The sequence below is a fragment of the Meriones unguiculatus genome, chromosome 9 (assembly GCF_030254825.1).
Source record: "Meriones unguiculatus strain TT.TT164.6M chromosome 9, Bangor_MerUng_6.1, whole genome shotgun sequence".
Taxonomy (NCBI): Eukaryota; Metazoa; Chordata; class Mammalia; order Rodentia; family Muridae; genus Meriones; species Meriones unguiculatus.
In genome coordinates this window covers 38720834-38747662 of record NC_083357.1, presented here as the reverse complement: position 1 = coordinate 38747662, position 26829 = coordinate 38720834, and the positions used below count along the sequence as shown (strand labels likewise).

Here is a 26829-nt window from a genome sequence, read left to right as displayed (position 1 = left end):
AGGCAGGAGCTTATGCAGAGGTCATGGAGGAGTACTGCTTACTCACTTGTTCCTCATGGCTTACTTAGTCTGCTTTCTTTTTAAAACATATTTATTATTATTATTATTAACAATTTATTCATTTTGTCTCCCAGTTGTAGCACCCTCCCTTGACACCTCCAGGTCCTACCCTCCCTCCCTCTTTCTCCCCTATCCTTCTTCCCTAGTTCACTGAGAGGGGAAGACCTCTTCCCCTACTGTCTGACCCTGGCCTATCAGGTCCTACCAGGACTTCCTGGATCTTCTCCTCTGTGGGCTGGCTAGGTCACCCCATCAGGGAGAAGTGATCAAGGAGAAGACAACTGAATTCATGTTAAAGAGCTGTCTAAGGACTACATCTGAGCAGAGGGTCTAGATCCTCTCTATGTATGGTTTTTGGTTGATGCATCTGAAGTACCCCTGTGCCCTATTTTTTTGTTTGTTTGTTTGTTTTGGCTTTGTTGGCCTCCATGTGTGGCTCCTGCCCCCTCCTGGTCTTTTTATAGACCCCTTCTTCCAAAAGACTTCCTGGGCTCTGTCCAAAATTTGACTGTGAGTCTCTGTACCTGTTTTGATCCCCTGCTGCTTGGAGTCTATTAGAGGACATCTGTGGTAGACTCAAGTCCTCTTTCCTCTCTTCTACCGCTTCTGGTGTCTATCTACTTTTCCCTTCTAAATGAGAATTAAACATACTCACTAGGGTCTTCCTTGTTGTTTAGCTTCTTTAGTTCTGTAGATTTTAGTGTGTTTATCCTATATAATATGGCTATTATCCATTTATAAGTGAGTATACAGCATACAAGTCTCTCTGCTTCTGGGATACCTCATTCAAGGACATTTGCTCAACTATATTCATAACAGTTTTATTCATAATTGCCAGAATCTGGAAAAACTCTCAACCAAAGAATGGATATAGAAATTGTGGTCCATTTACCCAATGGAATACTACTCAGCTATTAAAAACAAGGAAATCATAAAATTTTCAGGAAAATGGATGAAATTAGCTTGCTTTCTTATAGCACCTAGGACTACCAGCCAGGCAAGGCACCATCCTATCCAAAATAGGCTGTGCCTTCCCTGTCATCATTAATGAAGAAAATCCCTGCTGATTTGGCTAAGATTAATATTGTGAAGGCATTTTCTCAGTCAAGATTCTTTCTTCCCAGATGACCATACCTTTTATCAAGTTGGCATAAAAACTCAGAAGCATGATTGGTATTAGAGATCATGAAAATGCAGACTCCTAGTACCATAATTTCTTCTTTTGCTACTTCACTTTGTTTATGTACTTTGGATGATATATTAGAGATAAACACATGAAATTATTTTCACTTTTAAAACAAGAAAATTCATTTCTAGATTTGGTTTTATAATGACTAACTTTAGGATGTAACTACAATTCTTTCCTGTTTTGTTAGACTTCATACTGCAACAAGATGATCAGGTAAAGGCCACTCTAAACCCAAACTATCTATAACATTTTTTTTAATAAATAAGAATATTTAAGTAGCCAAGCCTGACAATGCACATATAACAGGACTTGGGAGGTAGAGACAGAGGATTGTGAATTTGAGTGGCTTTGGCTACATAGTAAGAACAAAATAAAACAAAGCCCACAAAACAAAACAAAACACCTAAGTATGTCTTGCTAGGAAAAACATTTTTAGACTCACATTAGCAAGAACCTTGTGATATGTCTAGATTTAAATAAAAACATGTTAAAAAGACATACAACATGGAAGGTTGTTTATTTTTTAAAAATAAGACATTATAGGAACTTTCTTATACCTGTTGCATTTCTACAACCTTATTTATGCAGCCTACATTCTCTCTACTCTGTATAGGACTATTTTCTTGGCCTTAAGGCTTTTTTAACACGTTTCTCAAACTCTTGTAGACTACTTGGCTAACTCCTGCACTTCTTCCATTGTGTGTCTTCAACACTTAGAGCACTCTGCTCTGACTATTCCACCACTAACAGAACCTTGACATCCTCATTCCACACCTTAAAACTTTTGGTATAGGACTGAAGAGATGGCTCAGTGATTAAGAACAGTGACAGCTCTTCAATTGCCAACACCCACATAAAGACTCACAACTGTATGTAACTTTAGTCACAGGGGTCCATCCAATGCCATCTTCTGACCTCCAAGGCAGTGCACATGTGTAATGCACAGACAAACATGCAGACAAACACTCATGCACATAAAAAAAAATACTAAATAGAATCTCAAAAAGTTTAAATGTTTCTATAAAAACAGACAAGTGGAACAATGGAATAGAATAAAGGACCTGGAAAGAAACATACACAACTATGGATGGATACCTAATTTTGGACAAGGATATAAAAAATCTGTACTGGTAATTTGATGGGAATTGCATTGAATCTGTAGATTGCTTTTGGTAAGATGGCCATTTTTACTATGTTAATCCTGCCAAGCCATGAGCATGGGAGATCTTTCCATGATATCTTTTTCTATTTCATTCTTCAGAGACTAGAAGTTTTTTCATACAAGTCTTTGACTTGCTTGGTTAGAGTTACACCAAGGTACTTTATGTCCTTTGTGTCAATTGTGAAGGGTGTTGTTTCCCTAATTTCTTTCTCAGCTCATTTGTCTTCTGTATACAGCAGGGTGACTGATTTTTGTTGTTGTTGTTGTTGTTGTTAATTTTGTATCTAGCCACTTTGCTGAAGGTGTTTATCAGCTGTAGGAGTTCCTTGGTAAAATTTTTGGGGACACTCATGTATACTATCATATCATCTGCAAATAGTGATACTTTGACTTTTTCCTTTCCAATTTGTATCCCCCTTGATCTCCTTTATTTGTCTTATTGCTCTAGCAAGGACTTCAAGAACTATGTTGAAGAGATATGGAGAGAGTGGGCCTTGTCCCTGATTTCAGGGGAATACACATGTTATACAGTCACTTGTAAGTAGATATTAGACATATAATATAGTATAATCATACTAAAATCTGTACACCTAAAGAAGCTAAGCAAGAAGGAGGAACCCTAGGTAAGATGCTCAATCTTCATTCAGAAAGGCAAACAGGATAGACATTGGAAGAAGATGAAAACAAGGAACAAGACAGGAGCCTACCACAGAGGGCCTCTGAAAGACTCTACCCAGCAGGGTATTAATGCAGATGCTTACACTCATAGCCAAACTTTGGACAGAGTGCAGGGAATCTTATGAAAGAAAGAGGAGATAGAAAGACCTGGAAGGGTCTGGAGCTCCACAAGGAGAACAACAGAACCAAATAATCTGGGCCTAGGGATCTTTTCTGAGACTGATACTCCAACCAAGGACCATTCATGGAGATAGCTTAGAACCCGTGCACAGAGGTAGCCCATGGCAGCTCTGTCTCCAAATGGAAGGGGAACAGGGACTGTCTCTAACATGAACTCAGTGGCTGGCTCTTTGATCACCTCCCCCTGAGGGGGAGCAGCCTTACCAGGCCACAGAGGAAGACAATGCAGACAATCCTGATCTGACATGATAGGCTAGGGTGAGATGGAAGGGGAGGAGGTCCTCCACTATCAGTGGACTGGGGGAGGAGCATGGGAGAAAATGAAGGGAGGGAGGGTGGAATTGGGAGGGGATGAGGGTATGGCTACATCTGGGATACAACGTGAATAAATTGTAATAAATAAAAAATTATATTAAAAAAACTGTACTGGGGAAAAAGAAAGCTGCTCAACAAACAGTACCACCAAAATCAGGTATTCTCTTGAAGAAGAATGAAATCACTTTGTTAAAAAAAAAAAAAAAAGAATCCATGTAAAGTGAATCAGAGCTGAAACTGCTGGCGGAAAATATAGGGAATATACTTGCTGATATAGGTATAGGCAAAGAAGGCAAAAAACTTTCTAAAAGAATTCCAATAGCTCAAGAAACAGCCTCAAGAATAAACAATAAATCAATAAGTAGATTAATAAAATGAAGATAGTTGAAAAACAGGTAACAGGAAATATTTAAAATAGTGTTCAACATCCTTAAGAAAATGAGTAAATGCTGGTGAAGAAAGAGGAATCCTCCCTTATTCACTGCTGGCAAGAGTGGAAACCAATTCAACCATTATTGAAATCAGTATGGCATTTCTAAAATAATTAAAAGCACAACGACTATACCAGCTATAACATACTTGAGACTCTTCAAAATACTGATATAGAAATACTTGCATATCTATGTATATTGTTATTCTACTCACAATTACAAAGAAATGGAACCACCTAGATGTTAATCAATGGATGGATAACAAAAGTTTACAAATAGACACTGAAATTTTATCCATTAAATTTATCCATTAATAGGATGGTCCTATTATCTAAACCTGCCTCACTGAGTCACTTGTTTGCAATAACCCTGCCTCCCTCCTCAAATATGCATAAGAAACATGTTGAGTTTTGGGGAGGCTTTGGTTTTTACATCAGAGAGAGCTCAGTTTGTCTGATCCAAGCTTTTCTATGTGCCTATCTGTCTTTTCTTCATCATTACTTTGACATATCCGGTCAAGTCAAGTCCCTGAGGCCATGCAAGGACTCAGAAGAATCAGAGTCATACTGATGTTCCACCTGCGGCTGAGCACTCTTCTCAACATTTTTGGCAAATTATGAGTCTCTGAGCTACTACCCACTGCAAAAAGGAATTTTTCTGTCCAAGGTTGAGAGCAATCTAAGTCTATAGGTACAAACAAAAGACTTAAAAGGTAATTTGACAACACGACCATTCAGTAAATAAAAAAACAAAAAACACCAAAACCCACTAAAATCTGTACATCTAAACAAACTAAGCAAAAGAGAGGACCCTAACTAAAATGCTCAATCCCCATCCTGAAAGGCAAAGAGGATGGACATCAGAAGAAGAAGAAGAAAACAGGAAACAACCTAGGAACCTGCCACAGAGGGCCTCTGAAAGGCTCTGCCCTGCAGACTATCAAAGCAGACGCTGAGACTTATGGCCAACTGTGGGGCAGAGTGAATGGAATTTTATGTAAGAAATGGGAAATAGCAAGAGCTGGAAAGGACAGGAACTCCACAAGGAGAGCAACAGAACAGGAAAATTTGAACACAGGGAACTTCCCAGAGACTCATACTCCAACCAAGGACTATTCATGGAGATAAGCCAGAACCCCTGCACAGATGTAGCCCAAAGCAGTCCAGTGTCCAAGTGGGTTACATAGTAATGGGAAGAGGGACTGCCTCTGACATAATCTGATTGGCCTGCTCTTTGATCACCTCCCCCTGAGGGGGGAGCAGCCTTACCAGGCCACAGAAGATGACAATGCAGCTACTTCTGATGAGAACTGATAGTCTAAGATCAGAAAGAAGGAGAGGAGGACCTCCCCTATCAGTGGACTTGGGGAGGGGCATGCATGCAGAAAGGGGAGGAAGGGTGGGATCAGGAGGGGAGGAGGGAGGGGCTTATGGGGAGGATACAAAATGAATAAAGTGTAATTAATAATAAAAAATAATAATAATAATAAACAAGAACAAAAAATAACAAGTTCCATCCCAGGTGCATTTTGTGTAAATATACTGTATCAGGCATACATTCCCTCCTGTGGTGTAAGCCTTAAGGCAAATGTAAAAGGCAGCTTGCTATTCTGTAACACTCTTGCCCCCTATTGTACATATGGCCTGGCTGGTTGATACTCTATGAAAGTCATGTCAGTAGTGTACCAACAGGAACATATTTCACTGGCATGTCAGTATCGCAGCATGCAGAGTCCATCACTGGATAAGAACAATGATGCCCCCCCCTCCAAGAAGCCAGCATAGCACCTTCAACACTATAGAAGTTAACAAGCAAGAAACATTTTTTTTTGGCCAGTTACAACTCGATTTCTCTATGTCCTACATCAAAGTGTACAGTACCTCCAGCAATAGTATTAATGTCTAGTTAAGGTGAGCAACCAAAAACACTGGAAATACCCTATGTAGTTTTGGGGACCTCTATGGCCTCTTGACCAAAAACCAATAAGGAGACATCTTATATCTAGGACAAATCTTTGTTAAGATTTGTCTTTGGGGCAGCAGGGCCAACATATGTACAGTCACTTTTTTATTCTTATTAGTTTATAAACAAATTAATTTCCATACAGCTTCTATATAACCAAATCCTTAGTTTTGGCTATCCCATACTACGATCGTCTCCCATCTTATCATCATTCTTATATAAACCCTTAACCATCAGCATTCTTTCTCTCTTTTATGTGATGTATTCTACTACACTTTCTAATTATATATTTCCTCCTTGGTAAGCATTTTATTGAGATAAAACATAAAATAGGTTAACAAAGTAGAAAAAATATTCAAGATGAAAGCATTGTTAACACAGGAGGAGTGGGAACACAAAGGCTGAAGTAGGCATAAAGGCACTGTGGCATATCGTGAAATGCTATCATGTCCAACAGGACTCAAAATGTTCCCCACTTCTCTTGTGCTCTTTGATCAGTTGGTGCTGCTGATAATCCATCTAGGATCCACCAATGTGTGAAGGATAGGATTCTTAGATTCTGCGCATTAGTTGGCAGGGAACTGAATTGTCAGTAAGGAACTGACAACATTTTAAGTAAAGTCAGTTCTGCTAAGCAGTTTTGCTTTAAATGCAGTGGTTTTTAGTGCATTTTATAACTAGGGTCCACAGGTATGAAATAGGCCTAGATTTTTAATTAAGTGGCTTTTGCCCCCACTAGAAAAATTATAAGGATGTCGGCATTTACCTATTCATTATATACTTACTAGGGCAGCTAAATATAGTCAAATGTATTTCCACATTAACAGGAGGCAAGCCCAGTTGCGTGCACTGAGAAAGTAAAATCTTACTGTTAGCCTTTCCCCTTTAAAAAGCTTTTAGTTTTCCCTGAACACAAAGAGAACTTTGGTCAAACCCAATTCTTAATGAGCCATTACTTCTGGTATTGAACAGGCAAAATAGTAAACTACAACCAGACACAATTTTCTTTAAATTCTAAAATGTACACTAGAAAAATAAACCTATTTCTTATAGACAGTTAAAGAAAACACCAAAGAAAAGATAACTAAAGCAGCAGCTTTATTTGACACTAAACAAAGTTAGTCTTTAAGATTTCCTAACAGCATAAATTTCTTGAAAGCTTTCCCCTTTCCCTATTCTCAAGTATTCCCAGCTGCTGACACCTACCTAGGCCCTTGAATGTCCATGTTTACACTCCACTTCATTTTATTGCATGTCCTCTAATTATTTAGTCCTACAAACCACACCTACAACACAACAATCTATTATAATCCAACTTTTGCTAGGTTATGTAGTGACAGCTGAGAAAGGCATTAAACTTAAGCCAATCCATCTACACCTTGACTAAAAATTGAGGTTAAGTGTTTAGGATGAAATGACTTTAAAAATGTCTAAACAATGAAAGTGTTGTAAGGTGATTCACTTATTGATTGCAGTCTCAATTAACTGGGATGTATGAAACTGTGATTCAGTTATTTCTACAAGTTTGCACTATTTATTCTAACTTGGTTTCCACAGTATTCATAATGCCTTACTTATAAAGTACAAAGCATTTTAGTTTATCCATGTCACTGTTATTAAAACCAACTACAAATGCCCCACTAATACAAAGGGGACCGACTGCTGGGAAGAATTTCAACCAGCAAATACCTTACCAAATAAGCCTGCTAAGCACCTGTTAAATATAATCATCTTTTAGCAGAAAATGCAGCACACGTGCTTTTCCACTTTGAATACGATAACTAAATTTCTAATAAAAGAAAGGCTACTTCTGTTTTCAAAGCATCAAGGACCACCAACCCATACACTAACACTAATTGTGCTGACCACTTCCAAAACACAGGATACAAGATCCCAAGTACTAGGACCTACTTCTGGAACTCAAATCCTTTAGTTTCTTTTATTTAAAAACCTATTACTCAGACAAAAATCTTGTGGCATTAACTACAAGGTCCCTTTTACTTTTAACTCAACTTATTAAAGGGGTAGAAAAAGAGTTTAGTAGATTCGATTAACAGCATAAAATAACATTATCCAAACTGAATAATTTTATTTCTGGTCTGTGGCTTACACTGTTCTACACTTAAGTAGAATTTACACTGTCTCCACAAATGGTATCAATACTTACAGGGCCTTAGTAAGGCAATCATCTTGGTAGCAAACTTTTACTTAAATCTTACATAACTCAAGCTTTATAAAAAGCTAACATGATTGAAAATCTGGGTTTCCCCTCTTTTAAAGCCTGCAGTATCCAAAGCTTGAAACAGTTCATTTAAAAATAAGCAAATAAAACATCAAAACTCAGCAGCAGATCCTTCTGTAATACTTTAAAAAAATCTAAATAAGCTGTCATGAGCACACTCCGGCCAATCCCTGAGCAGGATGCTTGGTGAGGATAGATTACGCTGGAGACTTTGTTTCCAGTTTAACAAAAGGACTTCAATAATATCAACCCACCTAACACACATCCAATCATGAGCCAATACATAATACGTTCGTAGCAAGGTACCTCTCCTGGACTCAAAGGAGTCTCAGTTGATGACAGCGCGCAGGTAAGGGCTCAGGACACTGCCAGTTCTCTAGGATTCTGTGGCTCAGGCCATTCTGGTGTTTCTGGGCGTAAGATGAAAATTCGGCCCAGCAGATAGCAAGCTTGTCCAACGGTTCAAAGCTGCAGGGTGACAAGAAGTTCCCCTCAGAGCCAGCATATTTTGCTGCTCTACACGAGAGGGCTTCGTCATCCGGTCCCAGCTTTGAGTCTTTATACTTTTTCTTTTGAAGCATGTCATCATTCTATTGTATCACTCCTTTCTTATCTATCCATACAGGCTGGTTTCTGGCCTCCTTCTGCTTATCTCCTCCAACATGTGCCTCTCGGCACACATTGTTTACATTCTCACTACATGAACTTAATCTTTACAAAAGTTAACTCAAAAGCTATAAAATTAAAATTATCTTAATTCTACAAAGAAGGGAGAGGGCTTCATACCACCATTTTATTTTCTTTCTTTTGTTAATGTACATTGGTGTTTTGCCTCCATATACGTCGATGTGAGGCTATCAGATCCCCTTGGAACAGGGGATCTTGTGAACTGCCACTAAGTGCTGCGAATTTAACCCAGGCCCTCTGGAAGAGCAGTACTCTCAACCGTGGAGCCATCTCTCCAGCCATACCATCATTTTAGAATCTGACCTTTTTCTCACTAAATTTAGCCACAAATCAAATTCCTGTGTTCCATTTTCAGGAAATCCTCTTGAGGAAGAGGCCACGTACAAACTCGGAAGAGTAACTGCCTAAGCAAGTAGGAAAGTGTTCCTTACAGTGTGCAAAGAATGTAGAGTTCAGAGTTAATCTCTGGAACTTGATCTGGACCTTGAACGAGATTTGGAACGCAACTTTGAAGCTTTTTTGGGAGGAGGAGACACAGAAAAGAGCCTTTGAGGGGGAGCAGGCAGAGGCAAATGGAATCAAGACTGGCTCCAGGATCCGGATTTTGACTTTTTATCTCCTTTTCCATTTTCTTTGGGGGACTGAGAATGTGAACTACTTCAGGACTTCCCATACTCATCCTTAGATCTTGAGTGTGAATGGGAACCCCGATCAGACTTGGGCTTAGTGCTCTTTGATCTGGATTTCCTGCCTTTCCAGCGGGATCGGGACCAACCTTTGCTCCGTGACCTAGAACAGAGCGACTTTTTGATCTACTGCGGCTGCTCCTGGGATTCCTACTCCAAGATATTCTCGACTGTGATCTGGATCTACTTCCAGAGTAAGAAGGCCTATGGCTTGTGCGTGGCTTATCTTCTTATAGGCCTAATATTTCTGCCATTATTTTCTGTGCTGTCCAGTTTATCCAAAGCGTGCTTCATGCCAAAGTAGGATCTAAATTCAATTACACCCTCATCTGTGCGTTCTTTGTGAGCATCTGCATAAGTCACCTCTCCTGCTCCGCAAGAAATCCTTTAAGTCTTGCCAACTGCAACGACTGCACACATTTTCTACAATCAAGCCTGTATTCTGTAGGAATAGGTGGTCCGTGTCTGTCTGTGCCAGAAGTTCTCCTACTGCTGTATCCACCTCCACCACTGCGGTGTCCGTAGCGGTAGCCATCGCCATCATGGTGTGGGACTCCAGGCATGCTCTATGATTACGATCACGCGCTTGCAGCACAGCTCTTTTCCGTTCAGCTCGTCAGTGTCACCAGAGTCCTTCGGAACCCCACGACACCGTACCCATTTTGAGGTCGATTTCGAGGAGGCAGCTGTAGTTGCTGAAAAAGCTCTACGTGTCCTTCTCACTGACCTTGTGGCTCAGGCGTCCTATGCAGATGGGCAGCATGGCCATGGTGGGTGGTTACCCGGTGGTCAACCGCAACTGCGGCCAGTCAGCCACTCAATTCTAATTATATTTTTTATTTGGGTTATAAGTCTGTAGCATTCCATCCAGGTGACCTTTTAACATAGCCTTCATTTTGGTTAACCATTTTTCTAGCCCCTAAAACTCCTCATACCCCCTTATACCTTTCTATGTCTAATCTTCCCCCTTCTATTTTTTAAACCTACGTTCTACTATTTCTCTCCCCCTTATTACATCCTTCCAATTGCCCATTTCTAGCTCCTAGCTACCACATGCACTCCAAATTAAACAAAGATTTGAAGATAGGGTCCACATATGAGAGAACATGAGACTTTCCCCCCCTACCTGGGTCTAGATAACCTTACGCAGTATAACTTCTTTTTGCAGTTCATCCATTTACCTAAAAATTTCATTTTTCTTAAAAAAAAGAATAATATCCCATTGTGTTTATTTGCCTCATTTTTATTATCCAGTTAGAGGCTTGTGGACATTTATAGGTTGACTGCATCTCCTAGTTATTATGAAGACAGCAACAAGTATCTGTGCAACAGGACATAAGTTTTTCTAGCACATGCGCAGGAGTGGTATAGCTATCTCTGGTTCTTATACAAATCTTCAGACTGATTTCCAACGTGGCTGTACTAGTTTACACAGTATAAAAGGGTTTGCCTTTCTCTACATTTATGGCAAATGCCTACTCAATCTATTTCATTTACGGTGTCATTTAACTCTAATGTTTCTGTTTCTTTCTTTCTTTCTTTCTTTCTTTCTTTCTTTCTTTTTTGGAAGAAACGAGACTGCAGTACTTAAGTCACCTATTATCACTGTGTTGGGAGTAAAATCCATGACTTTATACACAGTAGAGTTTGTTGTAAGAAAATGAATGCACTTATGGCTTATTGTGTTTTGAATTAAAATATCTCCTTGGTGGATTATTTTCTTAACACATATTCTCTTCTGGTTAGTTTTTGTTTGAAGTCTATTTTTGTCAGATAATAAAATAGCTGTATTTGCTTGTTCTATTTGCTTGGAATGTCTACTTCAACCCTTTTACCCTAAGTTAGTGTCTGATCTCGGAGGCAGCAAAAAGATGGATCCTGTTTCTAATCTAATCTCTTAGTTTTTTGTTTTTTTTTTAATTGAGACATTAGCATTGGTAGGTATCATTGAAAGATTAATTTTTGTCATTTTATTTCTCTATACATTTCAATACTTTTTCTGAACACAACAGTCTAGGATGTAGAATTTCTTTCCAAGCCCTTGCTGGCTTTAAAAGTTTCTACAGAATAATCAAACATTATTCTGAACTTCCCTGCCTTTATATGTATCATGGCCCTCTCTCTTGCAGTCTTCAATACCTTTTCTTTATTCTGTGTTTTTATTGCTTTAAGTACTATGTCAATGAGATGTCTCTTTTCTGGCCCTGTCTATTTGGTTTTCTGTAAGCTTCTCCCCACTCTTTTTATTGAAAACAGATTTGCTTCTCCTACAATATATCCTGATTATACTTTACCCTTCCTCTACCTCTCCCAATTCTTCCTACCTCCTCCCCCCTCATCCAGATCAACTCCTTTTGTCTGCCACTACACAAGAAAAAGCATCTAAGAGATAACAACCAAACATGACAAAATAAAATATAGTAAGATAAAACAGAACCCATCACATATTAGTTGGACAAGGTAAACTATTTAGTATGCTTCTCAAAACTGGGTGGCAATCTCTCTTTGTAGGTTTGGAAATTTTCTTCTATGATTTTTGTGTGTTTTCCAATTTTAAAGCTAAGGCTTTTCATGGTGTCTCAAAGCTGTCACATGTTCCTTTTATTTTACTTTATTATTATTACATATATATTTTTTTGGTCATTGACCTTTACTGAATGATCTAACTTTTCTACCTAGTTTCTAAGATCTGATTCGTTTTCTACATGCTACATTCTATTGGTGAGGTTTTTCACTGAAGTTTTTATTTGCCTTATTGAGTTTTTCACTTCCAGAATTATTTTAATTTGGCTTTTCTTTATCAATTCTATCTCATTCTCACTACATCATACCTCGACTTCTCACACTCATTACCATTTAAAAATTGCTGACTGCAGGTGACTAAACTCTTGCAGAAGGTAAAGGTGGGAAACAGCATTTATCTGAATTCACTACATAAAGCAAATATCCACATACGTTCATGGAAAGTCTGACTCTAATGAGTTAGCTACTTTGTCATACATAATTCATCTATAAGATTCTGTGAATGTTGAACCTGTTTGTAGCTATTAGGAGAGGGGCACTAGGCTAGAGTTTATGTATGGGACTTAAAAGACATCCCAGAGAGAAGACTTGCCTTTTATACTATCCTACATGAATCAAAGAGCAGGTTCTCAGTATGGGGTAGTTTGATCTAGGATCCCCAGCCACCAGAACTGTAAAAAGTGAACTTCTATTGTTAAGTAGCTACCAGCTATTGTTAAGTTGCTACTTTGTTATGGATGTTCAGACAAAGACATAGGGGAATACAAGGAGTTGTTAGGTATAAAGGATAAACTACAATTTTGGCCATGAGCAGAGGATAAGGGCTAATGAACAAGGAACAATGAACAAGAGTATTGCACAAAAGTGTCTACTTTGTGATTTATTTTAGTACCTGAAGTTACAGAAAGAAGTATATAATTAGCCTGGATTTAAGATAGGAAGTAAGTACTGAAGTAACAATATATTGACTTAATCATTAAACTATGAAACAGCCAAAATAAGGCCAAGCATTGTCTCCTTACATAACAGGAATGTTTGAGAGTGTTATCTAGAAGATCACTGCCTTGCTTTTCTCAGTTCTAACTGGAAGACAATGTAAAGAAATGCATCTTCTAAAAACAAAGCAAAGCTGTAAGGGCTTTTTGAATATCAAATTTCTTTTAATGTGGGTAATTACATAAACAGAATTACATTAATTTCAGTTTACTCTCATTTTTCATCTTTCAACTCAGGTCCAATGAGCAAAGTGTTGTTTTGTGTTTTGTACATAGAACAGCTTAAATCATGTTTTCTTTTTTTTTTTAATAATTTATTTAACTTTATTTTATGTGCATTAGTGTGAAGGTGTCAGATCCCTTGGAATGGGCATTACAGTTATGAGCTGCCATGTGGGTGCTGGGAATTGAACCCCAGTCCTTTGGAAGAGCAGATAGCACTCTTAACCACTGAGCCATCTCTCTAGCCCCCTTAAATCATGTTTTCAACCATGATTTAAGCTGTTCTATATACAGGGAAATATGGTAAAAACTAAAGGTGATAAGCTAACAATTGGTTTTATTATATAAGTCACCAGTTATTGGATTTTGCTTGATAGCCATATTTCATGCCACTATGAACACAGTAGTGGCCAGAATTCCATAATCCAGTGGGTTTTATTTTAAATTCATTTTTTTCTTTTTTTTTTAATTATATTTTATTCACCTTTTTTAAAATTACATTTTATTCACCCATAAGCCCCTCCCTCCTTACCTCCCAGTTCCACCCTTCCTCCCCCTTCTTCACGCATGCCCCTCCCCAAGTCCACTGATAGGGGAGGTCCTCCTCTCCTTCCTTCTGATCCTAGTCTATCAGATCACATCAGGAGTGGCTGCATTGTCATCTTCTGTGGCCTGGTAAGGCTGCTCTCCCCTCAGGGGGAGGTGATCAAAGAGCAGGCCAATCAGATTGTGTCAGAGGCAGTCCCTCTTCCCATTACTATGTGACCCACTTAGACACTGAACTGCCATGGGCTACATCTGTGCAGGGGTTCTAGGTTATCTCCATGCCTGGTACTTGGTTGGAGTATGAGTCTCTGGAAAGACCCCTGTGTTCAAATTTTCTGGTTCTGTTGCTTTCCTTGTGGGGTTCCTATCCCCTCCAAATCTTACTATTTCCCACTTCTTACATAAGATTCCATGCACTCTGCCCAACCGTTGGCCATAAGTCTCAGCGAATGCTTTGATAGTCTGCAGGGCAGAGCCTTTCAGAGGCCCTCTGTGGCAAGTTCCTAGGTTGTTTCCTGTTTTCTTCTTCTTCTGATGTCCATCCTCTTTGCCTTTAGGGATGGGGTTTAAATTCATTTTAAAAGATTTCTTTCAGAAAGCCTTAGCAAAGAGATTTTAAAGCAAATCAGCAACATGCAAAGCATCATAATAAAGTATGTACACCATGTTTTAGGAGCAGAGCAAATACTGGTTTCTACCCAAGAAGGTCTATAAACAGTTCCAGTATTCTCCATTCGTTCTTCTCTGTAGCTTCTTAAACCTAACTAATCATAGAGATTCAGGAAACAAACCTTGTGGCTTTGGACTTGCAGCTGAGCGTTTTGCTGGTGTCCTCCCATTTATTCCCTGAGCCTCTGTGGTTGTGTTGCTTGTTGTACAAGGTGGACTGACCTTTGGACAGGTATTGATGCCTAGAGTTAAAAGGAAATGGAAGGTAAATACAAACAAATGGCACAACTCTTGTTTAATAAGTTTATGTTCTTCTGACCACATAACAACAACATTGCAAGACATTAGAAACACTTGTCACATATGTGCTATCTTTGATAGAGTTTCCCAGGGAAGACCTCATTCTGTGTGCTTAGAAAGTTTTATATTCACAAAGAAGAAAGGCTGCTATATCATGAGCCCTCTCTGTGTACAGAAAGGACAAAATGTAGCTGCTAGGTGATACTCTAGTGTGCAGTCAGTGACTAAATTACTCAAATAAAACATAGGAAAATACCACGGTGACTGCTGACATGGAGACTCTGGAAGAAGGTCTTGAAGTGAAATGAATCAATGTGCTCCCTTCCCCCAATGAATTACTTTCCATATAATATCCCCAACACTGGCTAGGAGTGACCTATGTTTGCAGAAATGCTGAGATTATAAGTAAACTGTCACATGTATTGAGAAAGCAAATAACCCTGAAATGCAACATGATACACAGAAAGGGAGAAAGAGTCTTCTATTCAAATTCTGATACAAGTTATATGCTGAATTTCACGCTTTTATTAAGTCATATACTAATATTTTCTCTTTATAGATAGACTCAATGGAGGCTGACATGGCAATATTAATAATAAACTAAAATCTAACCTAGGAGAAAATAAAATTTCTATGAGGAATTTATTATAACTGGAACAAATTTCTTAAATTTTAGTTTAAGAAGATATCCTTTGTTATGAAAGGAAGCTTCATTTTTGCATGATTCAAATATCTAAAGTAAAAACTATCTTTTGAAGCCTGGGAATAATTCAGAACAGCAAAGGTTAATCTGAACATAAACAATGCTAACAATTTTTTAACTTATTTAAAAGAAAAGCAATAACTGAGTCCTCTAATTCCTATTCAACCAAAATGATGAAACAATACACATAAAGCCATGACTGCTATATTTCCTGTGCTCCCTTTGGAATTTAATCAGTGAGCCAGATTTTTGAAAACATAAAGTTTCAAATATTATCTGAGAAGTTATTAGACAGCCAGGTCTAAAGCAGAACTAATGTTGCTGTCAACTGATACTTTTCTGCTAAAATGGTTTAACTCTGCTCTGGATTAAGCATCATCTAGCAAAACAAGCAGTATTGAAATTTTTGATAAAATGCTATTAAAATTCCTAAAGGGATAAATCGAAGTTCAAATCTTTTTGAGACAGTGTCACTATGTACTCCCGGCTGGCCTGGCACTGGCTATGTTGGCCAGGCTAGTCTTGAAGTTACAGAGATACCCCTACACACTTCTGTTTCCTAAATGCTGGACTAGCATGCTTGTGCCACTATGCTTAGCTAAAAGTTCAAGATAAGCATGCACATAGTTTTAGAAAAACTAAAACGGAGGCCCAGTCTGTCCCTCAAATACACAGCCAGCCAAGCTTTAAGGGGATTTGGGTATCTGGCAAAGCAGAACTGTAGCGTTAGCCTCATAAAAGCTACAAAGCAGGCTGTGATGGTTAATCTTGGTGGTCAGCTTCACTATATCTAGTGAACTAAAACCTAAGCAGCTGGCAAGCATATGTGAGATTTTCTTAACTGGGTCATTTGAGGTGGGAAGACCCACCTTAAATCTGGACCATACCTTCTGGTGGCAGTGCACATAAAAGGACAGGAAAGAAGGAAGTTTTCACTTTTGACTGCTTGACCTCACTCTTGCTGGCAAGTTTATCTATCCTGCTACTGGGACATTCTTTCTCTGGTATTAGAACTTCCTTTTTCAGGATTCTGAGACATCCAGCTGAGACATCCAGTGTCATGGACTGAACAAACTACCAGATTCTTAGCCTTTTTGTCAGACAGCCATTGCTGGACTTTAATAAATCTCTCTCTTTCATTCCCTCCTCTCTCTCCCTCCTTCTCTCCATCACACACACACACACACACACACACACACACACACACACACACACTACTGTTTCATTCTGTCAAAAAAACAAAACCAAAGTCTTTAAGAAACAAACTACTACCATCACATATTAAAAAGAAACAAGTAGTATATTTAGAAACAAGTTGTATCTTTCAAAATTAGGTGCATAATTTCTAGACAGCAAGCTTATCCAGTATGATGGGTTTCACAAATGCTATTTCTATAGACCACTATTGAAATAACCCCCTTTTTCTTTTCAGACCATCAAGATTATAGACCCATATCAACAACAACAGAAAGCTTACAAACTCATTGAAACTGAACAACTTACTACTGAATAAAAAACTGGTAAAGACAGAAATTAAGAAGGAGGTTATTTCAATTTTCTTGTATCTGTTGAGACTTGCTTTGTGACCAAGTTTGTGGTCAATTTCCACAAGGTGCTGAGTGTTTGGGTGTAATGTGCTGTAAATGTCTGTTCAGTCCATTGGGCTTCTAACATCAGTTCGCACTGAGATTTTTCTATTTAGTTTTATCTGGATGATTGGTCTAATGGTGATAGTGGGGTACTGAAGTCACCTACTATCACTGTATAAGGATCAATATGTGATTTAAGTTTTATTAGTCTTTCTCTTATGAACTTGAACACCTATTTAGCTCCCACTTGGGCTTTCTATTATGAACTTGGTGCATAGATATTAAACATTTCAATGTCCTCTTGGTGGTTTTTTCCACTGATGAGTATGTAAGTGCCCTTTCTTATCTCTTTTGATTAGTACTCAGTTGAAGTCTATTTTGTTAGATATTAAAATGCTAGACCAGCTTCCTTCTTAGGTCTATTTGTTTGGAATATGTTTTCTCATCCTTTTAGCCTGAAATGATTGTTGATTGTGAGCTGTGTTTCTTGGAATTGGCAGAGAGATCCTATTTTCCAATCCAATCTGTTATTCTGTCTCTTTTAATTGATCTGATTGGTGCTGAGTTATCATTGAGCAGTGTTTTTTGATTCCCATTATTTTGTTATGGTGGTGTGGGACTTTTGCACCCACTTTTGGTCTGCTGGTCTGAGATTTAGTCCTTGTGTTTTCTTGAGTATGGTTAACTTCTTCAGGTTGATGGAAGGCTGGATTTGTAGACACCCACTGTTTAAATATGGTTTTCTTATAGAATGTTTTTTTTAATCTATTATAATTGAAAGTTTTGCTGGATAAAGAAGTCTGAGCTGGCATCTGTGGTCTCTTCGAGTTGTTAAACACCTGTCCAGGCCCTTCTGGGTCTTAAGAGTCAGCACTGAAATGTCCAAAGCTATTCTGGCAGGTGTGCCTTTATATGTTACTTCATCTGTATCCTGAACATCTGAAATGTTCCAAATTCCAAGAAACATATTTAAAAATATCTATTTTTTGCTTAATTGACTCCTCCCAAGACATCTAAGACATTTTGGATTTTCTCAAATTTGAATATACAGATTTGGAATGCTCAACTTCTAAATCAATGAAAAGAGAATGGAAGTGACAAGATAAGATCTACATGAGAACTTTAAGCAGAATAACATAACCAATAGATAAGAATAGTCATATTTGCCATCTATATAATATAGTATTCAGATATTTTTATAAAGAAAATGTGCTTATATGAGGAAAATATATGGTAATCACAAAGTACTAGAGCTGTAGGTTTTTTTTATTTTAAATATATACCCCATATTCATACATCCAGTTTTATGGTGTCATTCACAGTAACTAACAACTGGAAACCACCAAAATGCTCATTCATAAATAAATTAATACATAAAATGTTGCACATACAACCGAATATTATTTTGTCATCAAAAGAAAAGAGATGTTGTACATGTGCTACTGTGGTCATAATTCTTAAGGACATTATGCTAAGTAAACAAACCCAGCCTCAAAAAGACAATAATCATATAACTTCATTTATATTAGGTACTTAATAGTCAAATCCATAAAGATAGAAGTAGAACAGAAGTTGCCAAGAGCTGAGGGGGAGAGGTAGGAATGGCAAGTTATTGCAGTGGCATTGTAAACCCCCAAAGATCATCAGAAAAACAGACATTTATGATTCGTAAAAGTAGCAAAATTACAGTTGTGAGGCAGCAATGAAAATATTTTATGGCTGGAGTCACCACAACGTAAGGAACTGTATTAAATGGTCACAGAATTAGAAAGGTTGAGAACCACTGAGTTATTGTTTAAAGAATATAAAGTGTAAGAATTCTGCAGATGAAAGGTGCAGAGCAGCATAATAGAGATATTTAAAATTTATGTTCTATATATTTGGTTTATACATAATTAAAATAAAAAAAATGTCCATGTGTGTTATGTACCAACCTCCTCCTAGGTAAAACAAAAGCTTCTATCTTGGAGGTAAATTATAAAGACACAGGGTGTTCCAAATGAAGATAAAGCATTCCAGCAAACAGGGAAGCTATGAAGCTCAGGAGGTAAAGAGCCCAAGGCCTCTCAGGAGGACCTTAAACTGAGGAGGTAAAATAGACTCCTCCCTCCTCAAGCACACTAAGTGGCAAGGACTGCTGAGAGACACTCTCAGTGAAGCTGTGCTTCCTAAAAGAGACTGAAAGCAGCTGGGCCTCCTGGGAGAAACAGACCAGCAGAGCTGCCTGGAAGGAAGCCACACCACCTGAGCCACCTAAAGAGGACACATTGCTGTCAGGCTACCTGCAGTGAGCTCCAGGTTCCCAGTGTTCATTTCCTGCAGTTCTTGTACCATGTTAAAAAAAAAATGGTACACTGTCTGCATTTCTTCTCAAAATATGAACTGTAGAACTCAGTCATCTTTGTTTGGATAGATCCTAGACCACTACTTGTCACAGTAGATGCATGAGAAACATGTTGAACAAATAAATTCTAGAGACCTTAGGAGCATGTATTTCTTTTCTTGCATAGATTCTTAGTTTCTATTTCATGTGAAACACTTAAAAATTTTTTAACAATAACAAAATATGTAACTGTATTATAACTCGCAGTGTATGTCAACATTAAACATTATTTCTATACAAGTTCCAAGTTTTCAGAAATAGGAATAAAAAGATAAAGTTTAAACTTTAAGAATGTTCCACACATCCCAGAAGCAAATTTGTAAACATCTGGAGTTGTGAAACTACCCAGATGGTCACTTTAATAACAATAGCAGATGTCAGTTTTCACTGAGAAAACGTTCATTAAAATGGCCATGTCACTATTACGTACAGGCTACTACTCAGGTCGCATTCTTTGAATCCCACATAATAGTAAAATAAATAAATAAATAAATAAACAGTAAAACAAGTCATCTGATGTCTTTAAAGACCTAAAAAGACAAAAAACAAACAAACAAACAAACAAACAAAACCCACTATGTAGTAAGGAAAGGTAACTAGATATCCAAACATACTCAGTTCTTTATCAGTCCTGCAGGTGGTAGAAGAGATGCCAATAACTGAAGCTATGTAAGTGCACAGCATCTGAAAGTTATTTAAAAACAGCAGGCAAGCCAGCTCAATGGGTTGCATCTATATTGACCCTAAAAGAGATCCCATCCTCTCAAAGAAATTTAAAGTCATTTTCAGATTAGAAATATTTTTTCTTCCATAATTATTGGTTCCTTTTTGTAACCCCAAGAGGACGAAAAGAGCAACAGCTAAAATCTTATATTACTGATTGTGCTCTCTTAAAATCAGCATTTTTGTAAAAGTCAGTTTCAAAGAGTCAAAGCTTCCATCACTTTCTGGGAGACCAAGTGTTATGAGAACATTTAGAAGTACACAGATCATTGTGCCTTTTGCCCTGGGGATAGGACTGGTCTGCTGGGTAATTCTCCAGCACCTTGTGGGTAGAGCTGAGAGCCCACATTTCAAACCACAAGCAGGAGCACAATGGGCATGGCAAATGAGTTTTGACAGTCAAAGCCTGACCTCATTGACATATATCCTCCAACAAGGCTACACCTCCCAGTCTTTCCCAAACAATTCGACCAACTGGGGACAAAGTATTTAAATATATGAGTCTATGTGGGCCATTCACATTTGAACCATGGTAATGTATATATGTATGTGTAAGTGGTATATGTATCATATATGTAGATGTATGCATACATAGAGATTATTATGTTGGTGACAGGTTCACTACACAGCCAGGCTGGCCCTGAAACTCACTCTGTGGGCCAGACTGGCCACTTTCTCACCTACTTTTCAGGTCCTCACACCTTCTGACACCCTTCCTGATTATCCTACTTCTGATTCTCAATTCTGAAGCTGACCAAATGCCCCTATTATTGAGTTTCATGATTCTCCCTAGAATGCAGAGGTTTGCTACAGCAGTTCCCATTGACAGTTAAGTCTATACTACAGGGCTGCAGCTTTTGATAAGCAGACCTCTCTCCCAGGTTATTGCTTAATACAGCACCAACAGCCCTGTTTCCAGGTCAAGATGATTAGTATTAGGAATGGGCCTGGGACTAGGAGCTACACTTTCAATATTTGGGGTGAAAGGGTATGAGAACTCCTGATATAGTTACATTTTGACAAATATTGCACTAATCAGATGTAAGTAGCACAGTGATTTTAAAAACTGAATTGAAAAATATTGTTTTACAGACTAGCACCAATCACAGATATCATTAGAAACATTCTATCATAGTATAAAACCGAATTTAAAAATTTCAGATTTGAAATGGACTTTTAGATTTGTTTTTTAACTTGAAATAATAATAAATGTCCACAGGGTGAATTTAGATTTCAAACTCATTTTAAGAATTCTACCCAAATCTAGTGCCACAGAGCATTCAAGGCTTTTTTCTCCCCATGCATAGAACATATGCCCCATTTTTCTCTCCTACAAAATGGTGATAAGTATTAGAGAATAGGTTAATACTAATAACAGTTCAGCAAGGACAGGTCCCAAGGAAGATCTAAAAGATCATTACCCTGTCAGGGTAACAACTTTCCAATAGATAATGAACAGGTCTGCAGTCCACAGGTCACAGAGCAATTCTTGTAAGTCAATTCTGTCAATTCTGTCAATTGCTGGAAGGCAGTTATATTCACTGATGCATGCATTACTGATCTTCACTATATTGACAGAGTACTCATGATCTGACCTTTTACAAAAAAGTTTACATACAGTTCTTGACCTAAATAGTAAAAACAAAAAACTATCAATCCATGTTGTAATTCTGTCCCTAACTAGCAGTCTGATCTTGAGCAAATAAAAGTCTTGAGTTTCATGGAACTCAGCAGCAGCAGCATAACTCACTCAATCAGCTCACCACCAACTCCAGGACACACTCAGTAGACTAGTAGTGCTATATTTATTCTCACATCGTCCTAAACCTACATGTCTTGCACAGCTCTCGTTTCAATTGTCTTCTGACCATGTTTAGTCAAAAGTACCTTCCTGAGATATGTACTGCATGAGAAACCTACATTTTTGTGGTTCTCAGCAATGACTACCATTAGAATCACTTGTGGAACCTTAAAAAAAGAAACAGCCACACTTTGCCTGGACTCCAAATTGTTTCATCAGACTCTCAGAAAGGGCGGGCCCAAAGTGTCAGAGCTTTAAACTTTCTACTAGATTTGAATGCCGGTAAACTGAGAACTATGTTCTTGACTTAGATCAAATTAGTAGTTACCATGGAAGCTACATGAAATGAATCCTATGATTTTGATCAATTAAGGTAAAGTTTCACCAAAATTAGAAAAAGCATATCATGAAGACTTGCTAACATTTTACAAGGAATTATTTAGACTCATAGCATCATGTTTAAGTCAGAGACAGTATTTATATGTCAAGCCTGGCTCCCTCTTCACAGGTAGGTAGGTGGGCAAAATACGATTAGTTGACCTTAGAATCAACTTGTGCCACAGAAATATATAGTGTTTAATCCTTGTCTCTGGATTCTGTCAAGAGCATCTTCAAAAACACCTGGAAATTCCTAAGAAACAGGGGGGTCACATATTTCTAACAGGGGGGTTCCAAAAATCCTTTGAGTTTCCTGGATGACAGAAGCCTTTTATATTCTAATAAGGTGAGACCCTAGATAGCTTCAGGTGGGGCTCCTTGGCAGAAAGATCAAGACTAATTACTTTTAAAACTTCAAATCCTTGCTCCTCCTTCACAGTTTCTGGGAAGAAAGAAGATCTGAAGAATCAGTTGTGTCCACATGACTAAACCTCTCAATGACGATTGCCCAGTGCTTTCAGGTGAGAATGCCAAGTGTTGTGGGTGGAACATCCTGACCCCTGAGCCCATGCCTTGACACCTTTCTTCATCTGTTTCCTCTACTATAACTTTGACAGGACAGAGAGACCTTAGGGCATAATAGAACCTCCCAACAAACTGGTAAGAAGTGGAAGCTGTCTTGTGGGACAGTATATTCAACCTTTGAGTTCTGAGGCTAACTCTGGGGACCTTAGTATCAAAATTAAAAACGGGACACCTGGCCAGTGTCAAAGAGAGAGTTGGAGAATTAAAGTTGGTCTTAGGAAAACACTCAAAAGTTTGGTGTCAGAAGTGTTCTATGAAATGAGAGATCATAGCCGCTTTGCAAAAAGCCATTTATTAGGAGCTCTGACAATGCCAAAAGAGAAGATTGACATGGATATATCATGGAAGGCCCTTCAGTTCAAGGAAAAAATGAAAAAAAAATTTTTTTTTCAAAACATTATTTCTCTGTGTAGCCTTGGCTGATCTGGACTGACTTTGTAGTCCAGGCTGGCCTCACAGAGACCCACCTACCTCTCTGCCTTCTGAGTGCTGAGATTAAAGGCATGTGCCACCATGCCCTGCTGAAAAAAAAAAAAATTTATTCACTTTATACGTATAAACAAGAAAATAACTCAGGAAGAAAAATCATTTAAGAGGCAAATTTCTGGGTTTTTTAAAATTTTTAATTTAAAGAATTACAATCAATTCATTTACATGAGATTTTAATCTTCTTTCTGGGCACTTCAAACTATTTTTCATTCGCAAATATGTATGGCTACAAGAAAAAGAAAGTCACGCTGGCTAATGTTTCATATATTTTGATTAATTTGATATTAAAATGAATTCCTATTGTTTTCAATTTCTTCAACCAAAATAGAGCTATGTTACAGCTTCTTTGAAAAAAGAAAAAATATCGCCTTTTTATGAGCAAATCTTTCTAGACTTTGTATGTTTTCCTTCATTTCATATTTGATTTTCTGGTTAGTTTTTCTGAGTCAAATTTTTCCAAATTAGATTTACAGCTGCTAACACCACAGCCTACAATTCCTATAACAGGCTTTAGTTAATGCCTCATTCACTTCCACATCTCTATTTCGAACTTTTTGGTCTTTCCTCATGCACTTCTCAAAAAACAAAATGAGCTGCATAAGCAGTAAGTAATACAAGGTCCCATTCACATGTGCATACATGTATGCACACATACACACAAATAAATATAATAAAATAATTTAAACAAAAATAAATAAAATCTATTGTGCTACATAAGAGGAGGAACTTATAGCTACATTACAATTTAAGCTACATATAGGTTTAGGTATATCAAATAAAAACCAAGGCCAGGAGTTGGCTCAGGGGGAAAAGTACTTGACATACGTCCTAGTTTGCTATGGTAAACATTGATCATAACCAACTCAGGGTAGTTGGTTAGTCTATTTGGATTAAGTTTCCAGTCTGTCATTGAGGGAATCCAGGGTAGGTGCTTGGGACAGAAGGTAAAGCAAGAGACTATGGAGGAAGGCTGCTTACTAGAATGCTCCTTCACTCACTGTAACCAACTTTTAAAATTCACCCAGGTTCATAAGCCTAGAGATGGCACGCTCACATTGGCCTGGGCCCTCCTACATCAATCATAAGACCATTCCCTGCAGACGAGCCCACAGGCCAACCTGGTGGAGATAATTCCCTCAGTGAAACTCCCTTTTCCCACATGTGTCAAGTGGGCAACTAGGATCAGCCATCACACAGTACAAGCCTAATGAACTGAGTTCCATCCCAGATTCCATGGTGGAAGGCAAAAACCAAATCCTAAAAATTGTCCACTGAATGCACATTTGTATCATGGCACCTACTGCCGCCTGCAGTCACTCATATACACCTACCACACATGGAGACACACAACAGTACTAGAGAAAATACGTGGATAAAATTAACCCATAAAGGCTAAAAGAAATGGACACCAAATTACTACCCCTTAAGAGAACTCCTGCTGATTCACTCATAGCATATTCTGTCCTATTTTACTTCTTATGTGAAAAAAAAAAAAAGTTTCCTTACAAATGTAAGCTTTAAAAAGGAGAGTTTTTAAAATCATTAGAAACAATAAAATGGGCTGGAGAGATGATTCAGTGGTTAAGCACACTGGCTGCTCTTTCAGAAGTCCTAGGTTTGATTCCTAGCACTTACATTATGTCCACAAAAATTGTAACTCTAAACTGTGGGGGTGTCACACTTTCTTCTGGCCTAAGGCACCAGGTATGCAAGTGGCATACAGACGTACATGCAGGCAATACACCCATATACATAAATTGTATTTAAAAAGATTAAACAAAGCCCAGTATCACTTGTGCACTCCTGTAATCTCACAAAGGGCAGGAGGTTGCTCTAAGTTTGAGGACATCCTGTCCTACAAATGCAATTAAAACTGGCCAGCACACAGGAGACAACTTCCTGAACAGAACACCAACAGCACAGGCTCTAAGAGCAACAATCAATAAAAGGGACCTCATGAAACTGAAAAGTTTCTGTAAAGCAAAGGACACCGTCATCAAAACAAAACGACTGCCTACAGATTGGGAAAGAATCTTCACCAACCCTTTATCTGACAGAGGACTAATATCCAGTATATACAAAGAACTAAAGAAGCTGAAAAGCAGCAAACCAAGTAAGCCAATTAAAAAATGGGGAACAGAGCTAAACAGAATTCTTGACAGAGGAATATCGAATGGCAGAGAAACACTTAAAGAAATGCTCAACCTCATTAGCCATCAGGGAATGAGGGATCGGGACACGGCTGGGATACAGAGTTAATAAAATGTAACTGATAAGAAAAAAATAAAATAAAAAAAAAAACTGGCCAGCACTACTTTGGGGACACGGAACATGTATACTAAAAAGGTATATACACATATTTAACTTACATGACTTAATAGAAATAAAATTACAGTAATATGAGAGGAAATGGTGCTGTCTTTTCAGTTAAGTTCTTCTGAATGGCACGCATGAAGGCCACACTGCACTGCTCCTTCCCCACAGAGTGCAGTCCATTAAGACTGGCACCACTCAGTTCTAACACCTTCCGGAAGGGAATGTAGATTTGCTCTAATCAAAACAAACTACTTAGTTCAGTAGAGTCTTCCAGAGGCCATCTTTGATACTCCTCTGAAAGACTCTCCTGATCAAGGTATCCAAGCAGAAGCTGAGACTCATAGTCAAACTTTGGGCAGAGTGCAGGGAATTTTATGAAAGAAGGAGGAGAAAGAAAGACCTAGAGGGGACAGAAGCTCCAAAAGGAGACCAACAGAGGCAAAAACAAAACAAACAAACAAACAAAAAACCAAACTGAGCTGTGGGGCCCCTGAAGAGAATAATACCCCAACCACGGGACAATGCATGGAGAAGACCTAAAACCCGGCTCAGATGTAGCCCATAGACTCCGTCCCTAGTAAGGGGAGCAGGGGCTGTCTCTGATATGAACTCAGTAGCCTGCTCTTTGATCACCTCCCCCTGAGGAGGGAGCAGCCTTACCAGGCCACAGAGGAGGACAATGTAGCCAGTCCTGATGAGAACTGATAGGCTAGAGTCAGATGGAAGGGAAGGAGGACCTCCCCCATTAGTGGACTGGGGGTGGGGCATAGGGGAAGGTGGGGAAGCTAGGGAGGGTGAGATTGGGAGGGGAGGAGGGAGGGGCCACAGTCAGGATACAAAGTATAGTAAGGGATGATAATAATAATAATAAAATAAAATAACCAGGACTAGAACTCTCTCAAAAAAAAAAAAAAAACCTACTTGGAGATAGTAGTTATTTCAAGAAAAACAGAACTTAACTGATGGAGTGAAAGAATATTTACTTCCCCTTTGTTGCATTTCTTTTAAAATTTCA

At 38.4% G+C, this 26829-nt stretch overlaps 1 protein-coding gene and 1 pseudogene across 7 annotated transcripts in view; both read right to left on the bottom strand.

Moving 5' to 3' along the window:
• The window catches only part of Fgd4 (FYVE, RhoGEF and PH domain containing 4), a 197803-nt gene that overhangs the window by 108924 nt on the left and 62050 nt on the right, over window positions 1-26829 (bottom strand). For all 7 annotated transcript variants that reach the window (XR_009594175.1, XM_060391048.1, XM_060391050.1 and 4 more), the window contains exon 2: window positions 14670-14789. Coding sequence is in view for 3 of the 7 variants with exons in the window: in XM_060391050.1 (XP_060247033.1) it covers window positions 14670-14789 (120 nt within the window). In the remaining 4 variants the exon portion in view is untranslated. The remainder of the gene's footprint in view (window positions 1-14669; window positions 14790-26829) is intronic.
• Window positions 7784-14655, bottom strand: LOC132656431 (serine/arginine-rich splicing factor 6-like; annotated as a pseudogene).